Below are 25877 nucleotides of genomic sequence, written 5' to 3'. Positions count from 1 at the left end.
GTTACGCATTCGTTTAGGATTTGGCGTTAAATCACTTCCGTCACTTGAGGAAATGTACACGTCTGATCTGGATGGTGATGCAGGCGGTTCCATACTTGTAGGATTAGCATTTCTGATGTAATCTGTGATGAGTTTTTGCATAGCTGGTTTAGAATCTTGTTTATATGTACAATTCCCGATAGGCCGACATGCATTTTCTATTTTTTTAAAAACCGCACTATTTCAAAACCGCATAAAAAAAACCGCATAAAAACAGAATCTACTGTATTTGAAGATTTGATATCTGTATAGAGTGCTTAAACAAAGTAAACCAGCAATAAGGAGTGTATGTTGTCTTCATTATTTGTCTTGACATAATCTACTGTATTTGAAGATTTGATATCTGTATAGAGTGCTTAAACAAAGTAAACCAGCAGTAAGGAGTGTATGTTGTCTTCATTATTTGTCTTGACATAAAAACTAAAAAACAAATTTATTATATCCGATGTTCATGCTCAATGAGAAACACTTTCCAGGTGAAGCCACGAGCAACAATTTGAAGTTGCAATGATTTAAAGTCAACCCGAAAACATTAGGTACTCTCTTTAAGCGTTTATATTTTTATGCATATTTTCATATTATTTCTATAAATTCTCAATAAATGAGTATTTTTAAGTATTTATCTTAGTACAGCCAACATTTAAGAATTTTTAAGTTGGATTTCGCATGATCCACTATAAGTTTAAAAACCAAATTAATTTTATTTTAAAAAATTGGCAATATTCTTCTTGTAAATTATCGCTTTCATAATCTATATTTTAGATAGTACGGGTTTGTAATCCCCAAGATAGCCGCTTCAACTGGTTCATCTGGTTTTATCGGAAAATACACATATAAAAGCCCTAACCTTCCATGCCACCGCGCCCTAAGTACTTACAGTGCCGCTCAACTGAATAGGTTTGAAAATTATTTCTTCTATTTTTTCTTCTCTCTTTCTTCCTATGGCATTTTTTTTTTTTTTTTGTTTTGAACATTCATTTGTTATAATATGACAAGAAAATGTAACGGGTTCTACGCAACGGTAAATCAGAATTTTGCTTTCATCGTGGAATTCGCTAAATGTGTGGTCTATTTTTGGCTCATCTGATTAGGTTTGCCAACCTTGACTTCACTTTTTGATTGACTGCGTGATTGAAAACATAATATATAATTTCTTTGGCCTACTTAAATTTAAAGTAATTGCTACCATTTTTTTTAATATGGGTCGGGGAAAATCTTGATTTTGAAAAAGGTCAAATTAAAGGCTATATTGAATCTGGCCTATAACATAATGAAATAGCAAAGAAGATTGCTCGAAGCCAAAACGTGGTAAGCAATGTTCTTCCTAATGAAGCCGATTAAAAAATGAAAGGAGGAAAAAAATATGCTACAACGGCATCAGAGAGGCGACTAATCCTTCGAAGTGCTTCGAATTCCCACCTCTCTGCCTGTAAAATCAGGGATGAATGCGGTGTAAATGCTCGTTTTGCAACGGTAAAACGAGTTATTCGGAGTGCTAAAATGCACGGAAGGAAGCGCGACTTCGATTTGCGCGGGATCACATAACATGAAACAAGGAGTGGAAGGCTGTGGTCTTCTCCGACGAAAAAAAATTCAATCTCAACGGACCGGATGGCTACAACTACTATTTTCACGATATGCGAAAAGAGGAATGCTTTTTGAGTCGTCATCACTCCTGTACAGGAGGCGTAATGGTTTGGGGAGCCATATCGTTTTATGGAACTTGCGAGCTGCAGACTGTGCTCCAAAAGGCTTTTCCCCAGTTTTCCGAAATTTTTGGGCCTATTCAATGGACGTACCAACAAGACAACGCCCCCATCCATATAGCCCGGATTACAAAACAGTGGATTAAGGACCAGAATGTCAACTTGCTCGAGTGGCCGCCTACTCCCCAGACATAAATATTATCGAGAACATTTGGGGACTTTTATCCAGGAGAATGTATGAAGCGGGAAGACAATTTCAAGACTCGGCGACCCTGGTTGAAGCGATTAAAAAAGCCTGGTCAACTATTTCACTGATTGAAACTGAAAAATATTACGATTCCTTATCAACTCGAATGTTTAAATAATTAAGAATAAGGGTGGTCATACCAAATATTAAATAATGCAGAAATAGTATCTTTTATTATTTAAGTTACCAAGTGCCATGAAATATTGCTGTGAATAATTTTTTTTTATAGTTTTGTTGGTCAAACCTATTCACTTGAGCCAAAAATAATGTAGATTTTCAGCTATGTTTTTGAAAATATATTGTAATAAAAAAATATAAAAACCAAACCAAAAAAAAAAAAAAATAATAATGTATTTTATAAATAATTGATCGTTTAACAATCGTTAACAAAATTTTTCTGGTTTAAATCCAAGTGCTCGTTATGAAGATATTATGTTCTAAGTCTAAAAAAGAAGTCAAACCTATTCAGTTGAGCGGCACTGTATGCTTGTGAAGTATGAAAATTATTACAACATCGACTATGAATTTTTCTCATAAATTAAATGCGTGGCATTCTCACGAAATGAAATCATCATCACAAAGGTCGTCATGCAATGCATTCGCAAACAAATACAGTTTTAAATATGTATGTACTCGTACTTGTAGATACTTACCTAGATATAATAGATATCTAGCGAACACGAAGGCACAGTGGCGCCATCAATTATTCACATGCTGAGTTCTAGTTAAGATATTTGTATAAAGTGATTGTTTTCAATTATAGGGGGTCTCATTTAATTATTTCACAAAAAATTGTAAGGCATTTTTAAAAGGAAGAAAGTTTAGTATTCTTGTAAACAATTCCAATATCTGCTTAAATCTTAGTTTTCGGCGTAATAATCTGAAACTATCTAACTATTATTGGTGTACCATTGACAGTTTTCAATATATAGACTAATTATAGAAAAATAAATAATCAACGCAACAAATGAATTTCTACAAGCAACCAGACATATTTACAGCGTAGTGTATCTAATGCTTGGGACTCGATTCGGCAATAAATAAAATACGTCATTCTAATGACTTCTGCGGCTGGCTTTACAGTAAGCCCAGGAGTCAACACAATTTTTAATTTATTTTCGCGAGCCTCGGCACTTCTCACCAGTGACAACTTCGCTGTTATGTTTCAACACTTAAATCGTCCTGGACGGGAAACAAAAACAGTTTAATGGATTCAATTGGCAGTTCATGCACATGTTTTTTTTCTGTTGATATTAGCCTAGTTTTCCATATTTTATCCGTGCACTGAGTACGAATCTGGAGTTCACAAATGGCCATTGTGTCATGGTTTTGAAAAGATTGGGGATAAAAAGACATAAAACACCAAAACAATAGTAGCACGCCTACTCAGTCGTTTTGGGGGTAGAAGAGTACAAATCCGATGTTTAAGAATTCAAAATGACGATAATCGGAGACTCCCAAAGTTCTAGAGTGTTCAGTTTATGAATTTTAATTTTGGATCCGCTATTTTAAATCCAAAATCCAATTTTCATGAGTTTTATCCACGATTTTTGCAATTTACCCTTTTCCTCCCAGAATCGTGTTCAGCGCTCGAAAATATATCGGGGACACAATTCCGTATCAAAAAAGAAAAGAAAGATCGAAAGTAAGGTTATATGCGCGGCATTAAGCGTCGACCCGTTAGAACCGATTGTCGTCCATGGCCTACTTTTGAATTTTGCTTTGAAACGTTTTTACTAAAAGCGATGTATGGGACACGTGGGTGTTCTGCTATAATCTATTATAATCTCGCCAGCTTAAATCAAAATGTGCTAGTGCGTAGCTGAAATTGCAATAAGAAAGCCTATGACTGGTATTTCATCTTCGTTTAAGAAAGTTATGCTTATTATGTTACTCGCTTGTACGAAAGCAATTTAGGACCCGTCTGCACGCCTCAACTGGTTTGCAACTATGACGATTGCACATCGGCCAAAGACAACTAAAATATTTTAATCCACATAAGAGAAATACTACTCCTCAGGAGCCCCTGAGTCGGAAAGCGCATCCAATTAGTGAAGTATATGCCGCATTATGGATTATAGCTTCATTAGCCTGGACGTTATATGTATATCCAAATCTCATATCAAGAAAAGTGGCTCATCTCTAAGCTTGAAAAATTAAAAACGATACTGAAGGGTTCGAAAATATACATCCTGCTATCTTTCACCTATTGACACTCTTTACTCGACTTTCCACTTTCTCATTTAGATATCCTCGCTGAAATTTCTGACATTAGGCCTTTCGTATTTCCAATATTTATTTTTGTTTCAGACATAATAATTACATCTGAAGTATCATAGATGCGAGTCAGTTCGTTTCTCCATTGGCTACGCAGGCTGTCACGTCATTGGAGAAAATTAGATAAGTTTGGTGATGAAAATATTTGAAAATCACTGTAAGTATGTAGGTATATGTATTGTATCGGGTATCTTTTCTTTGCTGCATAAGAACTATCGATATTCATAACTCTTTTTGGCAACAGTGGTAAACTGTGTTTAATAAAGTTTGACAAGCCGTCATGAATCGTTTAACGGTAGAACAACGTTTCCACATTGTGGAAATTTACTTTGAAAAAATCTGTTCGCGAGCATTGGCGGCATCATCAGTTCTTATTTCTTTCGAAATGAGAAAGGAGCTGCCGTTACGGAGAATAGCGAGCGCTTTCAAGCCGTGCTGACTGAATGTTTGTTTCCAAAAATTAATCCGCTAAACATTGGCGACATTGGATTTTACGCTGTGTGGCACTTGCGCTGTATATGGCTTAACAATCGAGTTATTGCAATATTCAAACTACCATTGACGCCATGCGGCCAAATTTATTGAAAAAATTGTCAGAAATTTCACTGATCAAATGATCCATGTAACTCGTAGCCCTGGCGAACATATGCCGGATAAATGCGATCAAATTATCTGCCAGATTATAATACAAAAATGCATTCCAACAGTATTTCTGTTTTCGTTATTATTTTAAGTTCTCCAACTCCAAAAAAAAACACCCGATATAATAAAATTACGAACATTTCAGCGCCATCCAGGCGTGCAACCAGGATTTTTCTTAATGGCGGGTTTCGTAAAAAATGCTCTCATAAATATAAATTCACGAAATAAGTAAATATTTCCATGGTTTCCTTACAATACATTTTTTTTATAAAACAAGAAAAAACTTAAAAGAAAACATATGAATACAGGGTTTGATGGAAAAGTAATAAGCCTTATTTTTTTAAGCAGTTTTATTAAACCGTTTAGCTTATACAACCAATATTCTTCAAAATAGGACCCTTGAGCGTCAATACACCGCTGGTAGCGGTCGTTCCACTGCATGTCACAGTTTTTTGGATCGCCTCGATGGAGTCGAAACGCCTCCGCTGCAGCTTTCTTTTCAGGCGCGGGAACAAGAAGAAGTCCGGAGGGGACAGGTCTGAGCTGTAGGGAGGGTGGGGAAGCCCCGGAACCCCCATCTTGACCAATGCAGAGGTGCAGAGGAAGGCGGTGTGCGCCGGCGCATTGTCGTGATGAGAGGTCCAATTGTTGACGAGGTCGGGCCGAACCCGGGCGAAGCGGTTTTTCAGCCGATGGAGCACTTCTTTGTAAAATGCCGCGTTTACAGTGCTTCCTGGAGGTACAAACTGTTTAGCTTTATGCAAAATATGATCGAGTGACGTTGCTCCAACGATCGCTGAATTTGCGCCACTGCAAAATCCTAACACACTTTTAAAACAGTTTTCACGCGCGGAGCGATGTTGACTGCACCGCTGTTGCCAGCGAACTGGGACCGGTTTCTAGTGGAAGGGGAAGGTCCAACGATCATTTTCCCCCACCAGCCGATTCGGTTGATCGCTTGGCAGACGCTCCGTGCGGGAAGGCTCATTACTTTTCAATCAAACCCTGTATACATATTCAGGCGCAGAACAAATAAAAAAAAAAAAATTGTGTTCTAAGAAAAATAAATGAATAATAAGACAAAGAAAACATTTTTTGTTTTAATGAAAACACATTAAATCCAATAGTCACAGAAAAATTTAAAAAAAAAAACTGTGATTTGATTTCGACTCGTCGTTTGTTTTGAAAACTTTTTTCTAAAATTCTTTCCTCCGTGGAAGTTAAGTATCTATAGATATAATATAAATACGTGCCCCTCCTTGATTGACCGCATGACGCCAGCCCATTTGACTTGACTTCTATGTAGCTTTCTAGCGCGTGGTTATGAAGAACCAGCGCTGTTGCCAAAAATGGGCAAACGTATCTGTTATTCTTTCTTCAATTTTTATTATTTATTATTAAAAGCGGGTTGCGGCAGATGTTGCCACCGTTGATTGCATGTGGCATGGGGTTGATTGCATGTGGCATGGGGTATCTCACACTTGCATTGCATAAATAATAATTTACAAATATAAATATTTATGAGGAACATATCAAGAAAATATGTTTTCGCAATTCAAATAAACTTTTAATTCTCCAATCTTGCTATGGAAGCTATATGAATAGCTATTTTATAAGTATGTATGTACTAAATATGTCTGTGCGATTGTAAGCAAATTTCAAATTTTAAAATCTTTTCTGTTCTAAAGCCGCAGTCGGCAACATATTTGCGCTTGGCAAAGGCCGTTTCATGCAACAGCTGAAAATTGTCGCCCTCCCTTCCTCTTTTTCTGTGAATATGTAAATAGGCTAGTCAACTCACTTTGTATTCTGTTGTATTTTACGCTGCTCATGTAAATAGGTTTTGATTTTTTCTCACTTTAGATTTACACACCAGTGATTTACTAGTGTTTAGAACATGCAATATATATTTAAAATATACAGTTATGTGAAAATTAATAAGAACAAGTATTGTTTTTTAAGTTGCTCACTAAAAAGGAAAGTCCTTTGCATATTTCTTATAGCGTCGTTATTCGATTCAGGTTTGCGTTCGGTTGTGTGAGATTATCACAGTGGGATCTTTCAGAGCTACGATTTAACTACAGTGAAACGAAGTTGAAGAAATTCTTCGCTATATCTACAGTCTCGTTATATTTATTGAATACCAAAACCTCGCTACTACTAGTTATGCAAAATTTTTGGTAAAACTCGTTATATGCGAAGTGTGTAGTCAAGTTTTTATTTTTTAACTTTTTCCCCAAATCAAACAATAAGAATGCAAATACAAAATTACATTTTTGTACAAACAAATTGAAAACAATATTTTTAGTTATAATTATATTAACATAAAATTTTAGGTACATGCAATATGTTAAGGAGTATCCCGGCCAAATTTTAAGTTGATATCTTGTTTTCTATTTGAGTTATTGTATATTCGACAGCGCGGAAAAAACCTATTTCGAGGAAAACGCGATTCTTTCATACTCATCTTTCATTCGACGCTCATCACTTCCCTGACCTTATAAGGACTTTTTAGACTTTCTATTAAGTTTAAAACATTGTAAAGATATTCTTTAGATTGTAAATGAGTTTTTAAAGCAAAAACAAAAAAAATAGAAAATTTGAAAGTGCTGGAAAACCTACCCCTCTTAATTGCAGTTTTTTCGCGTAGGCAAGTCATCTTGCGCTTTCCTGCATAGCTCTTTTTGACATTATGTGGGCGATTTTGCTAACGGAAACTAACAATCAAAACTTCTTCATTATGTCAATGCAAAATTTTTTTATGGAAAATTTCGCAGAAATAAGGGAGTTCCAGGAGAATCGGCAAAAATGTAGTTATCTTCAGTTTTTCGTTTTATCAAAGTTTGGTATATATGAGCTTCTCCGTATCAACAAATAGTTTTAATAAGTACTCATAAGCCAACTACCACATTTTCTTGATTTTATTCTCGATTTCTCGAAATTTGGGACCTACCTGAGCGGATTCGGGAATCACCGCCTTGCTCTAACTTTCAATACTGTATTGTTGTCATAAACAAAACAAATTTTTTGTAAAGGCCCGCCTGATCTGCCTTTTCACATTGGCTCTAGTGGGATTGAAAAATAAATTAAATTTTCTAATTTTTTTAGGCACTAGTTTGGAACGTTGTAACGCTTTCGTTTCATCAAAAGCAAAAAACAAAGATTTTTTTAAGCGTAATGTGACCCCTCAAAAGATTTCGGGAAATGGACGATACAATTTCTTTACTTAGCACAATTTAACGGCTCAGCAAAGCTATAAATAGCAAGCTTTAAATCGGCTCATTAACCTTTGAGACAGCGTCAAGTGTACAAATTTATCCAGACGACTATTTTGACCATTCTCCGTGGCCACCTTACCTGAATCATATGTCTTGATACAAGAATATTTAGTGCTAGTTGGCCCCCGGATGTTCACACCACTTCAGGAGCAATTCATCGAATGTTCTCTCATATAAAAGCTTACATAACAATAGAAGTATTATACCAGGTCAGACCATATTTAACCATAATTTCACTTTTGTACGATTTGTGCATACAAAAAGTTATTCGCGGAATATAACGGAACTATTTATACATATTTTCTTTGATATATTGTGCATTCAACAAGTGATTTTAATCGCGGATAGAAGCACGTGTTGTTAAAAAATAAAATGGAATCTTCGAACGCGTACGAGTATAAGAGGGATATTTTGTATTTTTTTATAAAAGTGGTAAAAATGCAACAAATGCTGCTGCAGAAATAAACACTGTTGCACTCATGGTGCAAGGACTGCAAAAAAGTGGTTTTCAAAATTCCGCAGTGGTAACTGCGACGTGGAGGATGCCCCGTGCGCTGGTCTTTAACTCCGACGTCTTGCTCGAACTCGTGGAAGCTGAGCCAAATTTGACAGTTGATATGATAGCTCAGAGGTTAAATTCATCGCATGGAACAGTTCACAGGCACCTGGTTCAGTTGGAAATGGTTTCAAAGCTGGGAAAATGGGTTCCGCATAGACTTTCCGTCGCCAACTTTCTGCAGAGAGTGAATGTCTGTTCTCAGCTGCTGCAACGGCTTGAAAATGAAAGTTTTTTGAACCGTATCCTTACTGGTGATGAAAAATGGGTCCTTTACAATAATCCTGTTCGCAAACGCCAATGGTTAGATAAAGATGAAACACCAGAACCGACCCCTAGAGATGGCCTTCACCCCAAGAAGATTCTCCTGTCTATATGGGATATGGCCGGTATTGTTTATTATGATCTTCTGGAACCAAACCAGACGATAACTGCTGAATATTATTCCCATCAGTTATCAAACCTGGATGAGACACTTAACAAAAATCGACCGTCTTTAGTGAATAGACGCAAAGTATTGTTTCACCACGACAACGCAAGACCTCATACCGCAAGGCAAACATTAGGCAAGCTGAACAAGCTCGGATGGGAGCTAATGCCGCACCCACCATACTCTCCGGATATTGCACCTTTATTAATTATTTTATCACCTTAAGAACTACTCCTCAAAAGAAGCTATAAAAAGGGATATCGAAGCGTTTTTTGGCTCCAAGGACAAAAAATTTTTTGAGCAGGGAATTAAAAATTTGCCTAAACGTTGGGAACACATTGTAAATAATGAAGGAAAATATACATATTATTGATTGATAAATACTTTAAACATCTTTAATTTTAAAACCACCTTTAAAAACGCACGAACTTATGGACTGACCTGATTTAAGTACAATTAACGCAGCTAGCTTAACAGGCTTTTGACTGAGCTGGGTTACTTGAGCCAAAGCTCAGGTTCATCACTATGAATACCTGTGCGCAGGGGCGCAGAAAAGGTTGTTCCACCGCATAACAAAATTTAAAGTACACAAATTTGTTAGAAAGCCATCGGCTGTTTTTTTTTTTGTGGGATTCAGAAACAATCTTATTAGTGGTCTGTAAAAAAAAGATGTATGCAGGTATTACAGAAGAATAATGGCACGCTATACTTTTAGAAAAACAAAAAGAACGATATCGTTAAAAATAGTGATCAGGCACAATCATGCGCCCTTTCACTAGGGTCATCTTGACTGCTGATGACTGCCATACGAAACATTTAATCACCCTCGCAATAGTCTGAATTTATACCCTTCAGACTAGTATTTTGTTGCAAGAATTATCGTTGATTTGATGAATTAACAATCAACTCATTTAATGATGCTGGCAACATATTGGTATGGGGACCATTGTAATATTATATTATAATGAGTAAATAAATGTACATATATGATATTGTAATATCCCAATCAGGCATAAACTCAAAATGAGTTTATATTTTATAACCAGTAAAAATTGCAATCCAAAAAAGCAATTCAAGTTTCTAAACAGGCAAAAAATTCCCAACAATTTCAAATTTCTAACTTGCATTCGTTTGTGCCTATTATTTTTCACATCACTGTACCCTTATGTATATGTACATGTACAGGCATTTCCCTAGTGCATCAAAATTTAACGTCCCGTTACATTTATTTTATCGCCCATAAAGCGTGCAAACTGTCTGTTTATGACGGATCAGCAAAATGTTCTTTTGGCTGCTGCCAAATGTAAAACGAAAAATTCAAAGTCAAATACACAAGAGGGAAATCAGTTGTGTATTGTGTTTTTGAATTGCTTTTGGCATATAACTGAAAAAAAACAGCTAAAATAAAGTATATTTTTTAAAAAGTAATAATTTCTTACCTTTCGAGATTTTTTGATGTTATCTGTAATCTACAGGGTTGCCCATATTCGACGGACCCATGTGTTTTATTTTTTAATCAAAGAAAAACACAATTTTTTTGATGTTGACGATAATAATCATTTTATTTGGTTCAAATAGATTTGTTGACAGAGGATGGTTCCATGTGTAGAAGTCCACGCAAGTGGGGAAAGTTACTGTTCGCCATTCATCTCGAACCTGTTAAACAGTGATAGCTGCGCATGTCACAGAAAATGTGAAGATCCCGATACCCCAATCGACGACGACCGAATTGACGTTCCGCTACCCGACCATGACGAGGTGAGAATAGCGATAACGCGGCTAAAGAACAACAAAGCCGCGGGCGCCAACGGACTGCCGGCTGAGCTATTCAAACATGGCGGCGAGGAGCTGGTAAGGCACACGCATCAGCTTCAATGCAAAATATGGTCGGATGAAAGCATGTCTGCCGATTAGAACCTAAGTGTGATCTGCCCAATCCATAAGAAGGGTGATCCTGCAATCTGTGCCAGCGTGTTGTGTGAAAGGCTGAAGCCCACCGTCAAACAACTGATTGGACCTTATCAGTGTGGCTTTAGACCTGGAAAGTCTACCATCGACCAAATATTTACAATACGCCAAATCTTGGAAAAGAGCCGCGAAACGAGAATCGACACACACCATCTTTTCGTCGATTTCAAAGGAGCATTCGATTGAATACCAATCTGTTGTATCTTCTACTTGGTTTTATTCTAGTTAATTTAATTTGTCTAATTCTATTTTGTTTTTATTTTTTTCATTTTGTTGTCTTTTTTCATTTAGTTTAAAATTATTATTAATAAATTGTGTGTTATTTATTTGTTTTTATTTTTATTTTATTTATTCATTCTTTAATTTTAATTTCTTTGATTTGATAATTTTGCGCTCGTTGGCATTGAAATGCATTTCGTATTACTCATACGCCATGACCAAGCACTTCCATTGCGCTGCACTTCCGATTACCACTGAGCACATAATTCAAACAATAACAGAAATAATTATTTTCGACTATTAAATTTTAAAGTGTAATTTTTTGCGAAATAAACACGTCAAAGTGGTAGTCGCGAAAAGGCGTTGATAAATAAACGAGCAACTGTCATAGTGAATCACACAGGTATCCAAACGTATAGTTTTCGTTCTACATATGTACGAGTACTCACGTATTTATTTGCGAATTTATACGTTTCTATTCACTGCGTGTACTTAGGGCACAAACAGAAGAATGAGCTGAATGATGTCAACCGACCAGCTTGACTTCGCTAATTCTGCACGTTTTGGGCATTTAACACATACCCATGTACATACACTTACCTACTTACATACTATACACATATTATGTACAAATTTTCATTTTGCTTTTAGCTTTTTTACTTGGCCCCATGTACTTTTTCCCTCAATTTGTCACCACGTTAACAGCGTGTAAACTTTATGGTGACCCCTCTAATAGGCCTTATATTATTTTTTTGCCACACATTATTATGTCGCCCTCCTCAAATAGCAATCATCATTGAAAGTGTCATAAACACTCGCTTCTGGCTAAAACATTCAGCCTATCGTGTGAGCTAATATGTTTCCAACCATTATTTCCTTCTTCCTTCCTTCCTTCTCTCTCTCCTTTCTGTCTCATTTGCACTTCCATTAGTTCCAGCAACGCCTTGACTGCCTCACATATTGCCATTCGTACTTCAATTTGCTGATTTGATAAGCGTGTAAAGTGCTATTACTACGCATCACAATTACGTGTTGTTGTTTTTATTGTAAGCAACAACACTTAAGCATCAAATTTACGCCACTCTGATTCTAGCAAAAAAAGTGTGGAGCTACTACTCTGAATTAATTATGTGGGAGTGCGCCTGGAAAAAAGGAGCGACAGTGCCACAAAGTGTTTTTGTCACACATTTTTTACTTTCATTTCTATTTCCACTTAATACTCATTTCTGGGAACTTCGTTTGCTAAAAGCTATTCATTTGGCATTTTATTAAATTAAAAGCGTGCATTTTCATACAAGTAATTGCGCTTAACAAAAAAGTAGTAGACGGTAGAAATGCCAAAAGCTTACTGTAAATTAAATAATTTATTGCCCAAATATTCACTTATCTTCATGTAAAGTAGTTGCACGTATGGACATACATATGCTTGTCGTACTAGGTACATAGATATGCAAAAAAGGCTAGTCAGGTAAATATTTGAGCTTAAGCCCACTATACTCTGACATGGCCATGTAGTAATGCAGAAAATTTACAAATAAAAAATGTTTAACATGGATACTTTTTCCCAACGTTGCGAGTGGGTGAAATGCCACGTGCATTTTTAGGATTATTACTTTGTTTTTATTTTTGTTTTGAGCACTGCTGTTGCTTTGTAGGTCATTGTAAGTTATTTGTTCGTGTATTTGTGTAGCGATTATCCTTGAACCTTGTACTCATCTTTAAAATTCAATTTGCTACCATGGCTACAGTGGTGGTTAGCCAGAAAGTGCGATGATCGGATTTATGTATGAAATATTCATAAAGAGTGTAAACTTTAAAAATGTTGTAAGGAAATATTTTTTGAGATACTTTTTTCATTTCCACAATATAATTATTAAACAAAAAACTGTTTCAGAAACCGATTTAGTATATGCACTTGTGCTCATATAATTAAGCCACTTTATGTTTACAATATTTCCAATTTTTTTCACGCTACATTTTATAACAAAACCCTTATAGATCAAACCTCCAAACTTTTTAAAAATTAACAAATTACAGAAATGTTCATTATTTTAATTAGAGTCTTTATAACACTTCGAGGTGTGCAGATTTATAGTCCATTCAAATTCAGTTCAAAAAAGTGTAAATGTGAAGTAATTTTTTTTTTTGTTTACAATGTTGAGCACTTTCTTCCACATAAAAGATATTCGAACATACGATGACCGCTATGTTATAAAGCCCCTTTTTCTTACTGGGTTAATTCAAGAGTTCGAGGTATGCGGGTAATTGCGCTAATTAAGCGTAAATAAATGTATTGGCGGCTTTTGTATCTTCAGTAATCACCACTGAAATTTTCCGAAAAGGTTTTCATAGAGCCCTTGAGGTCTCAAACATCCTATTTAAATGGTATTTTTTACTTTTCTTTAAAAAAGGTCTAATGGAGACTACATTTTTCCACAAACTTGATTCTGGTTAAATTCTGCTATAGATTATTCACAATAACGTATCTCCAAAAATCGACTCATCCCACTTTTTACGCGTAAAGGTGATCATGAATATAAAACAGAACAGCTTTTTAATAAGCAACTGTACGCAAAGCTGCAAAAACTTTCTAAATATCCCGGCCGATCTTTTTACTTAGCCACTACTGCGCATGTGGAATAAATGCACCCGCTACATTAATCTTTCGATTTTGGAATTTTTACATTTTTCTTCTCATCAATAAACACTCAGCTTTTAGCTAATAATTTGATGCTTTGCTCGCGAGCGAAAATCAAGAGAATATGTTGAATCAAAATTTGCTGTACGTGTACCACGGTTTGAATGGACTGGCAACGGGCTGTCTGAGCTCTCGCAATAACTTTTAAATAATTCAAATGCAAATCGATTCAATTTATAGTTGTGATGAATTTTTATTGCCTTAGCGTCGATAGATTTTATGTCACCATAAACATAGGAATACATCACCTTCATTAAGCAGCTAAACTGCGCAAAAGTGTTAGTTGTCAGATTGTGACAATTTCTCTAATACCTGTGGAGAATAATTTTTATTAAGCTGCTCCTACTACTACACATATTTTAGCATAAAGGCAACTCATTAACATATATGTGGTTCTAATATCCGATTTCGGTAAACATAAAAGATATTCTCATCTCCATACCCACTTGCCCTGACGCCACACTAATGATTTGGCGAATCTAATTAGAACTTCCATGGAGACTTTGCTTTAACTGTTTTGGTTCACGAAGAAGGGATGCACTAGAATCCTGAATCGACGGATCTTCTCCTAAACTCTATAGCTACCACCGAAATCGTTAAGCAGGCTTCGAACCTGCTGGGCATTATTGCGATACTCTACAAGTATCCAGATTAGTTCATCTTCTGTTAGTAGCTGCACTTGCCAACTTTCTCATATCCCAGAACACCACGGCGTCCCGTCACCGAATACTCAGTAGAGGCTGATATTGTCGGGATCTTGGAAATCTTTGAGGATATATTAAATTAGTCGATATCAGCTTATGGAGTTGATCGTTGCCGGACTATAAGCTAAGTAAATGAGCGGACGCTTCAAATGGATGGACCTTGCTTTGCCTGATGGTCAGTTTTTTCGACCTCTCTTAATGAGATCGCTGGTAAGATACTCCACATCTTGTTCCAGTGCCCAGTTTCGAATCGTCATCGCTTACCACGATATCAGATTCCCAGTCGGGAAGTTACCTTCCTCTAAGAATATTTGTGTGCATTCTGCATTCTTCAGCTCATCACTGGCACCGCCATTCAACAGTGCTCCACATTCCTCAGTTCTCACCACGCCTTTATGTATTTATGTTTATTGCGAGTAAATTCTCAATCTTCAAAGTTTTTTACTCACTGAATTTCATGTCCTTTTAAGTCACAGTCATGATGTGTGGCATGTTTGACCACCAAATGAGCAGTCGCGTAAAGTGAAAAAAAGTTCAAGCGACTTCCACTTCAGGCCAGTGAGGAACCGACAAAAAAGGAGCGGCAACTATTTTTTTATTTCTGCTCTTCTACACATTCGCTTGCCATTTTTTTGAAGTACGAAGGCAGACAACCTGTCGAGCATTTTGCCATTGCCGTCTGTGGTGGGCTGTATAATTCGCCTTGGCTGGCTTGTTTGTTGACTCTACTATAATTAAAAGTGTGCCTATGTTTATTTCCGCAAATTAGTTTTGTTAATTAAAGATCCACACACACACACCTACCTCTTTTTATAAGACTATGACACTGAAATGGAAAGCCTCATTCGCCCGCCATTGTTTTTTTTATTTTTGTTATCCACTTTTGTTTGAGGGTGTGCACCTGGCTTTTTGAGTTTTTGTGTCTGCTGGGTCATTTCATCTACAGCCAACCATACCACTAAGTATGATAGGCTATAATAAATGGAAGCATTTGTTGTTGTAAAACACTGCACATGGCTTATTCTCATTGTTTTCGAAAGTGCTTCATTTTACTCCCCTTCCCCTATTTACTTGCCTTTCTAAGGTTTGCAAGTGCATTAAGTGGGTCATACAAACAGAAAACAACGTTTGTCGTATTCAACAGAATCCTCTGTACAGAAGATGCAGTAAGGACTGTCTTTTAAATGATGTGTGTAAGTATGACTTCAAGTGTCCATGTCTCATCAGTACGCTGGAAATCCACTTCACCATCTCTTTTGGGTACCCGCCTCGTTATCGGAGAAATCAGACGATATTACCCCTGCCATAGCATCCAACACCTCTGAATCATCTCTTGTCTTTTTTCCTGTTTCACTCGTCAATATATAGTAAAAGTACTCCTCTCATCATTGCTTCATCTTCTGAAGTTGTTCGGAACGCACTTCGTACTTTAAAAGCTCAAAGTAGTAAAAGTCGTGCATATGAAGGTTTTTTAAGAGTCTCAGACCAAATTTGCGTCCCGTAAAAGAGGACACTACGTTCGACGCATAAGTAAAGTTGCCTACGTTGTTGTTTGGGGCCACACATGTTCAGCATTACTCGGCTCGGAGCGGATGCAACTTTTTCGACTGCTTACTCAGTCTAGCGTAGAATAATGTCGAGGTACTTTATGTCCGTTTTCGAATTTATTGCATGCCCGCCAAATGTGTGTTGTATGCTGAATTGTGTTCCTCTTAGCCACATAGCCACATGGATAACATCCATTCAATCCATTCACTTATCGTCCTTCTTGTGAATTAGGCAGATTCATTTATATGTAAATATTGAATAGCTTAGTTTTTTTTGAAAGAGATTTGTGAGCGATTGCTTCGATTAACCACTGTTACTTTATTTATAAAATTAAATTTATTTATTAATTTCATATTTTATTTTATTTTCTCTTGTAGCGGGCCCTATGTGACCAATTTCGGCTGGTGATGCCGCAAAGACAGCAAAATCAAAAGTCGACGCAGGTATTTCAACCTCGATAGTAACACAGTTAAATCTTCCACAAAATGGCAGTCAGCTATGGCTGTCTCGCGGTGCAATATGTGGTGGTACCGACGGTGCTGGTGTTGGGTAAGTGTCTGAAATAATAAATATTTAGAATTGTTTTAAAAATATTTACTTTTTCAGAAAAAAATAATTATCCTAATGAAAGTCCTAAAGATAGATTAGTGACTACTGAGACACTCAATCATTTTACTTTTGAAGCTAGATAATTTTTTCGTGAAAGTTATTATTGTTTTTTTCTTTGTTTTCGCATAATTGATTTTCAATTGTGGGCGAAAATTACATTTTCTTTGTATCTCTTACAAATTATGTTAGAAGGTAAATGGTCGAGGAAGTAGCCCCTCTCTCTGCTACAAAGCACAGTCGGGATCAGACCACTTCATTGCCGCAATGACCTGTGTCAACACTCTTCTTCGATCTGCAGAGTTGTATCCTACTCAATGTCAACGAGATATATACATATACATAATATATAACCTCCTTTAACTCCGGTTGGAGCGTGCGGCCAGAACAAAAGTATTGAAGCCATTTCGATTGTGAGCAAGTGGTTTTAAATAATACCAGGTGGTATTTGAGTTTGATAAGTCCGTATCAATGCGTCGCCAGGAAGTTTTTGATATTCCACGGTTCCTAACACATTGTGGATTCCAGTTCGTTGGTCGAATTAAGCAACTTCTGTTTTGAAATAACACGAGGCCACCAAATTTTCAAAATTTTGCGCAATCAGACGCTGACGAATGTTTGCAGCCTTCGGATATGCGCGGATGTAAGCTGCTCATTTGAAAATGGATGTGAGTCGCCGAGTTAGGTCAATACGAAGAGCTTGAAATGCTACCCGACATAAAATTCTGTCAAAAAATTGTAGGCACCGGGATTTTCGACCGTGGCTATTTTTTAGAGACTAATGTGCGGAGCGTGTTGAAATTAGATAGGAACGAAAAAGCTTTACCTATATGTCGCGATTTCTGAATTTGGTATGTCCGCACAAAAAAAGAAAAACAGTTGTGAAAGATGACGTTGAGTAGTACCAGCAAATTCGTTTGGATCGAGAACAACGTCTCCCAGTCTTTTGATACAAAAGAAGATTTCAGTGATTATGCTACTATATATCATGAGGAAAGAAGTTGTTAGAGTTTCATTTTTTTATAAGAGCTTTCAAATTCTAGTGTATGCCAACTAAATCGATATCGTTGGTCTACCACGCCGCTAGTTCTCCCCCTTCTGAACTGAATTAAAAAGCGAAGTGGATGAGTGGAGGTGAACGGAGGCAAAATGAAGTATTTTATGTCTTCACGTAAGCAATTAGCGCTTTCGTGTTTCACACCCATGGCTAAGTTGAAAGTTATTATTATAAAGTAGTATGAGACTTCCTTTACTTGAAAGCCAGCGTTAACGCCGCTAATAATTTTTGAGTTAAAATTCTCTTATCAACAAGTGCTTATTTGGACTGACTAGGCAATTAACCAGCTAACTCTTCTCTCGACAAAAAACAAGTACTACACTTTATAAGTGGGTTATATCGCTGTCCTATTGTATGACACAGAAACTAGGACGATAACAATATCCGATGACGGGACCCTTGAAGTGTTCGGGAGAAAAATTCATGTTAAAGAAGTCAAAGTGATACTTTGTATGAGCTTTGCAGGGCCATAGGCATAGACATTGGGCAGCGAGTATAGATGCTGTGGCAGCATCGATTTTATTGGGAATACGAATGCAGCCTCTGCGTCTGAAAGGTTAAACGGAGAAAAACTTGGGTTATTTTGATGCTTCAAATTGGTACCAAGACCGGCACACTTGGGTGAGCTCTGTCAAAATCACTTAGACGGTTACTGCACCAATGAAGAACAGAAATTTTCGTTTTATTCTATGTTCCTGCACCTGCGTCAATTTCGAGGCATGTAAAAAGTACGGTGTCATTTCTCTATATTTCAAAGAGCATAAATGCGCATATTTTCGAATAAAAGAGCCAAGACAGTGTAGGGGATCAGAGGTTCTTATCACATTCTAATTCAAACTAGTTTTTAAATAAAAATGGGGGGTGGGGAGGAGCAAAAGTTGAATAAAAATAATGATACCTGTAGTAGTATAGGGATGGTAGATTTACAAAGTTTTCTCCTTAACTATGGTGAAAAATAAATTTGTCAGGGGAAATTCGTCTGCCACGTCACTTGGGGGATTCGGCAGCCGAATTCTGCACGATCATTTCGCATGTATTCACACACTCGTCCAATTAGTCGTTGTTCAGACGGCATTATCACCAACACAATTTCAGTGTTTTTAAACACATCCCAAGCGATTCAGCTGATTCTGTGAAATTCGCTCAGAGCCGAATAACGGTCTGTTAAAAATCACACCTCTAAACATCTTTTTGTGTTTTAGTGCTGATTTGTTATTTCCTTTTGTTATTTTAATTCTTTTGTATTACGAGTACTTACTTTGTAAATATAGGCGAAGTCAAGGTATCTAAATATTTTGGACATGATCTTTAATTGGTGGTTGGTTTATTTGTAGTCTTGAGTACAATAAAAAATTAATTGAAAAAATTTTATAATATTGAGATTTATTCATTGTTGAACATTTTTTGTGGCATTTTTTAGTGAAACATCTTTGCTTTTCTATCGTTTTTATAAAATATGCTAAACAAATTTTATGTCTGTTTCATTTAATTTTTTTGGTTCAAAACTTTTGGGTCTTCCATTTTTGAAAAATATTCCCTCAAATTTTTTATTTAATTTTATTGTTTTCATTGAAAGCTGAGATTATTCACAGTAATCCCTGAAAGTTTTATTGTGGGATTACCATACATTTTCGAGTTATGTTCATATAAGTACAGCGAATCAGTGAAAAATACTGCTCTAGCGATTACGTCCATTTTCAAATCGATCGAAGAGTCGTTGCGCACAATGGTAAGCAGATAAATTATAACTCAAACATTTTAGGTATCCCGCTATGAAATTGTCAGGCGTACCTAGTATCAGCAATTAATAAAGGAAATAAGAAACAAATCTGAGGTGGCGAGCTTCTCAAGAATTACAAACAAAAAAATGTCCCAAAAATGTTGAACAAAAAAATGCCATGTTTTTTTTTTAATTTTAATAACCATATTTAATCTAAAAGACTAAACAAAATATAACTTTAAAAAACTCTATATAAATATGTTCAGCGTTGAGTAATCCTGAAAGTGATCTCTTTTTCAAATATTTTGGTTAGTTAAATCAATTTGCAGAAAAATTTAAGATCACGATACAAAATACTTGGGTACAATGGAACCGCTCTTATACATTATCGAATTTAATTAGCTCATGAATATTTTTTTCTTCACTTTCAGCCGCACTATTTCGACCTGCCGGTATCTCGTTCGTGTACCTGTTAATGTTTTTTATAACGCCCTTTATCCCCATCGCCAACAGTCGTAATTTTAAAAGTTCCGTAGGTCCGTTTTTCATCATACTCATCGCACTATGTGCTCTACTACTGTTATGTCATATAGTACTTCAAGTGACAATAATTGCAATGAAGATCGAGTCGATCTTCGCTATGTGTTCATTTACGCAACAGTTGTTGCGGCACATCGGCTTCATTAATTTGCAAAACCTACAGTAAGTAAAAGAATTTGAAAAAAAAAACAATACAAAAAATGTAGATTATTAATTTTATATTATTCTCTTTAATTTAGTCCAATAGCTGCTGCCGAATGGCATTCGCCGGATTTGTTGGTTTTCATCACCGTGGTGGCTTCGTTTGTAATTATAAAAAAACTAAGTCAAACTCCACCACCGATAACTTTGCAATTAGAAATTGGAGAAGCAATACCAATTCCGATGCGACCAACGGATGACAGTATAGGTCCCGATGACGAAGCTTTCTTCGATGGATTAATAAGAATATGTAAGTGCGAATTTTGTATGGGTACAATAAGTTTCTATATACGAGGGGTGCCTTCTATATTTCGGGATTTGGCAACCCTGGTGTTGCAATCTGGCAGAACGTTTTGAAATACCAGCGCTATTTGTGTTGTTTACAGTAACTTAAAAGATTCATCTCGGTCCAAAAATGGAATTAAATCGTGAACATTTTCGTGCGATTATTTTTTGCAACTTTCGACTTTTTTACAACTCAGCAACATTGCATGGATGAACTTAATTCATTTTTTGGCGATGAAGCTCCATCAAGGACCAGTGTTTATCGATGGTATGGTGAATTCAATCGTGGTCGTAGTTCACTCCAAGACGAATTTCGTGAAGGTCGTCCAAAATCAGTTGTTGCTCCGAAAACCATTGATGCTGTGCGCGAACTGATATTGCAAGATCGTCATGTGACCTATCCTGAGATTGAGACAATCTTAGGCATTAGTGGGACCAGCATACATTCAATATTGCATAAATATTTGACTGTCAAAAAAATTTGTTCGCGTTGGATCCCACACAATTTGTCAATCGCTCAAAAAAAGGCTCGTGTCGATTGGTCGAAGGAAATGCTCAAAAAATACTATCGCGGGGGGATTCGAAACACGTCTATGACATCGTGACAGGTGATGAATCATGGATTTACGCGTATGAGCCCGAAAGTAAACAGCAGTCGACTGTATGGGTGTTTCAAGATGAGCCAAATCCAACAAAAGTTGTTTCGGAAAAACTGCACATGTCGCAACCGTACCACTAGAACAACGCAGAACAGTAAATTCTGAGTGGTACACAACCATTTGTTTGCCAGCTGTCTTCCAAGAAATTAAGAAAACTAATCGCCAAAGACGGATCACTCTTCACCAGAAAATGCGAGCTCTCACACATCGGTTCAAACAATTGCATTTTTGAGCACCCAAAACATCGAATTAATGGGACATCCGCCGTATAGTCCTGAATTGGCACCGAATGACTTCTTTTTATTCCCGTACGTAAAAAACAAACTGAGAGGTCAACGTTTTTCGACACCTGAAGAAGCGGTTGCAGCATTCAGAATGCATGTTTTGGAGGTACCTCATTCAGAGTGGTAAACAGTAAAGTGATTTTCGATGATTAAAATTTGTCTTTGTTCTCTAATCCCGACATATAAAAGGCACCCCTCGTATAACTCCGAAATTCCGCATAGACTTCTTGCAATAGCGATAACAACGCATGCATCCTTTTTTATCCTTAAGCTTTTGAATCTTTTCAATTTGTCAATGCTTGACGATATTTAAGAGTACTTAGCGCTCCACAAATCCCTGCCGACATTAACAGGGTCCACCACGGTACAACCCGTATTATTGCCGTACTTAGAGTCGGCAGTCTTTGGAAGAGTTCTCGGAGCAACCGACAGGTGTCGCGCTACGTCAACTGATTTGAGTTCTGTTTTTCTTTATTAGTTTTCCACATCTGTGATTAACATTCCTACCAAAATTGTATCGCCACTGCTGGACATTTGTAAAAATTACGCCGTCTTGTGTAAATCTACATCTGACCGTGTCTTCGATTTTTTAAAGTTGTAAAAATAGGTTTGAATAGCAAGAACGAGTTTGTATTAAATTTTGCATTAAAAACGAATTCAATGGAGTGAAAACCACCTTAGAAATATTCGGAAACTGTTTCGGTGATGATACTCTAAAAAAGACAGCCGTTCACGAGTGCCATGAATGCTTCAGAAGATATCGTGAGTCCAAACGTAGTAGCAGTCGACATCGTCGACATCGAAAACTGATGGAAACATTAATAAATAATAAATCAATAACCGCAAATCAACCATTATAGAGCTGGCAGAAGGCTTGAGCATTGCTTTTGGATTCGTTGAGATCCCAAAGGAACTTATTTTCATGCAAAAAAGAGAAAGCGTTGATAAAGGCTTAATCCGACCCAACATTCATCACACGCATCAGACGAGACATGGGTTAGATGTAGGAATACGACACGTAATTCAGACATCAGGCGAGTGATGGGAAAGCTGCGAATTAGCGAATGAACCAAGACAAAAAACACGTAGTTTTGAGTCAAATACGTTATGAGACATTTACCTAAAGCAATTCGCCAAAAAAGAAGAGATATGTAGAAAATGACTCGTGCATTTTGAACCATGATTACGCACCGTCACACAGTGCCATCTTTATCCGTGGATTTTTGACCAAAAACGAAACGAATGACATTCAATAGAAACTCACCTGCTACGGCTCCCTGCAATTTTTTTATATTGATCGAGTCAAAAACACCTAAAGAAAGTAATGAAAAAATCGGAAACGACTCTGATGACTCTACCGAAAAGAGAATCCCAGAAATATTTCAAAACCTGGATCCAAGGTTGGCATAAGTGCATTGCAGTTTATGAGGACGTACTTTAAAGGCGATTATATTAATTTTGAGCAATAAATTTTTATTTTGAATTTTCTGAATATATTCCGGAAACTTGTTGATCACTGTGGTATAGGGAACCTCCCGTGCACTATTGTACCGCAGGGATCACTCCAGAAATCATGCATATACTTGAGCTGAGAAGCGAGACCCAGCAATACCTGCGGACTATCGACGGGCCGTGAACAACAGTTTCACAGCTTCGTCATCTATGAACTATAAGTTTTCAGCCAGACCTTGCCTCAATAGACCTTTGCTAAAGAAATAAACATTTAATAGTAGTTTAAACTCGAGGTTAAGTTTAAAATTAAGGTACTTCTCTAATTTCGAAGGCTTATCAACATTATCTGCGTGGAGAAGAACCGTATAGAGGGAATGATATTTGATCGCCTTACTAATATCTCTTCACTACATTTTGAACTTAACTAATATATAAAATTTAAAGCGCACATTGACTAATATCTAAATATGTCTGCGCGTTAGTTTGCCGAACTTTTGAGAGAACAAAAATATTTGTATCACCATGATAAGGCGAGTTTTAACATTAGAAGTTAGTTGAAAAAAATATCTTAAATTATTTTTCTGTAGAGTAAAATCCTGAGTAAATCAACGGGAATATGATATTCCGTTTTCAGTACTGGCATTATTTTCAGGGACTGAGAGAATTCTGTTAACCTTCGATGTCGAAAGCATCCTAGACAAAGGTCTATAAAGGTGTTAGCATTGGGCAACAACAACATTTCCATCAAGTTTTTTTTGAGTGAATCTTAAAGTGAAATTTTCCATTAGAATGCAAACAAACAAACAAAGCAGGAGCAAAGAAGCAAGCAATCAAAAGTTCATTTGCGAAATCAAGTGTTCTAGTGCCATTAGCTTGAATGAATTCGCCTTGATTTCAGCTGTTTATTTACAACTTGCCAATATTTATAGCATTCGCATTGTGTTTTGAAGAGGACTTTGTTGTTATTACTTTATTATTTGATGTAGGCAGTAGGCAGTAGGCAGGTAGATTTCCAAGGATGATAGATTACAAGTTTTGGCCATCCGAAGCAAAATTGTGAGAGTAACGTCGACTGCCACGCCATAGGGAGTTCGGCGGCAGAATTGTGCCTCGTATTTGAAACGTATTCATACACTCGTCTAACCAGTCGTTATTCAGAGGGCAACGAAGTAAAATAAGTAGTGGTTGCGTCGATTTTTTTGTGTGGCACCAACGCAATATCAATTTTTGCATATCAATTTTTGCTGACCTCTAATGTAAACAAACCGCTGTCGCATCCCCTGTTACGTCAGCAAATCAGCTGATTCTTTCAATTTAAGTGAATATATATGCATGTAGTCTGTAAGGTTGTTGAAATCATAGACTTACCATAAATAAATAAATAAAAATCGTTGAAAGCCAGTTAACGATCCGATGTTGGTCACACCTACTTAATTCCCTCCACCGTGGTAGATATCAACTTGAGTATCTTAACTTTTTCAAATGTTTATTATAAGCTGGAGAAAAATGTTAGGTATTAAATTAAAAGGTATATCTGAACTTGAAAGTGAAAAGTAGAAGACTTCCTACATAGTCCCATTCTTCATAGGGATGATATACTATCACCCAAACCAATACTCTTCAGGAACTTCCAAGTTATAATTAATGAACGAACAGACTGTAGAACTAACTCTATCACTTTCAAACCTGGCTCCCAGCTATAGTTTACTGATGGGTCCAAATTGGAAAATGGTAGAACAGGGGCAGGAATCAATGGTCCTAAATTCAAAAAATCGATTCCGATGGGATTTTACCCAACAATATTCCAGGCAGAAATACATGCCATCGAAATATGTGTGAGAGAATGCCTTAGCAGGAAAATGAGAGGTACTCACATCTACATACTTTCAGATAGCCAAGCGGCTCTAAAAGCCCTTCTGCCAACAACTATCACCTCTAAATTGGTAAATGATTGCCTAAACCTTCTCAACACGTTAGGGAACCTCAACATAGTAACACTAGGCTGGATTCCGGGACATGAAGGACATGAGGGAAATGAAATGGCTGATGACCTTACAAAACAAGAAGGAAATATGCAACTTACTGGTCCTGAGCCTTTCTGTGGACTCACAAAAGGCCACATTAATGAATTCCTTAGGAAATGGGAAGAAAGAAAACTTGCTGCACACTGGCTAAACTGTGCCGGTCAGCGTCAAGCCAAACTATTCCTAAGTCCCAACAAAGGAATATCTGACAAACTTCTCTCACTAAACAGAGTAGATCTGCGTCTTTTAACAGGATATCTTACAGGTCACTGCAGCCTGAGGTATCATCTAAATAAAATTGGTCTATCTGAGACCAATGTCTGCCGCTTTTGCGAAATGGACATAGAAAGCTCAGAACATGTGATTTGTGAATATCCTGCGTTAGGCAGACAGAGACTTCATCACCTTGGTGGTATCGTAGTATCTTCATGCAATCTTTGGAACAACAAACCCAAATTGACCTAAAATTTTTAAAAAGCCTAAAACTCTAGGGTTACAAAAATAGGCCTTTCACAATAGATCAGCTCTGGTCGCAGTGCGTAATGGCCTTCTAATAATAATAATAATAGGTATTAGTCTGAGAACTATAAATTTCTCAAAAGCTTGAGATCAATTAAAGAATTACGATTTTCCCAAAAAATTGACATTCTCAAAATGGCGTCCTACCTTTCAGAATTCCTGATTAATTTTTATCATCAATATGCATAGTTTTAGCATTATTTTCTCTCTTTCTCTAG

At 36.7% G+C, this 25877-nt stretch overlaps 1 protein-coding gene across 6 annotated transcripts in view; it reads left to right on the top strand.

The window, feature by feature from the left end:
- LOC128864934 (piezo-type mechanosensitive ion channel component) overlaps positions 1 to 25877 on the top strand; it is a 167495-nt gene that overhangs the window by 61358 nt on the left and 80260 nt on the right. For all 6 annotated transcript variants that reach the window (XM_054104709.1, XM_054104710.1, XM_054104712.1 and 3 more), the window contains exons 3-5: positions 16690 to 16861; positions 20127 to 20397; positions 20475 to 20686. In XM_054104709.1, the coding sequence (XP_053960684.1) occupies positions 16798 to 16861; positions 20127 to 20397; positions 20475 to 20686 (547 nt within the window). In that variant the 5' untranslated portion in view covers positions 16690 to 16797. The remainder of the gene's footprint in view (positions 1 to 16689; positions 16862 to 20126; positions 20398 to 20474; positions 20687 to 25877) is intronic.

Source organism: Anastrepha ludens, chromosome 5 (genome assembly GCF_028408465.1).
Source record: "Anastrepha ludens isolate Willacy chromosome 5, idAnaLude1.1, whole genome shotgun sequence".
NCBI lineage: Eukaryota > Metazoa > Arthropoda > Insecta > Diptera > Tephritidae > Anastrepha > Anastrepha ludens.
This window is presented reverse-complemented; position numbering and strand designations above follow the sequence as displayed.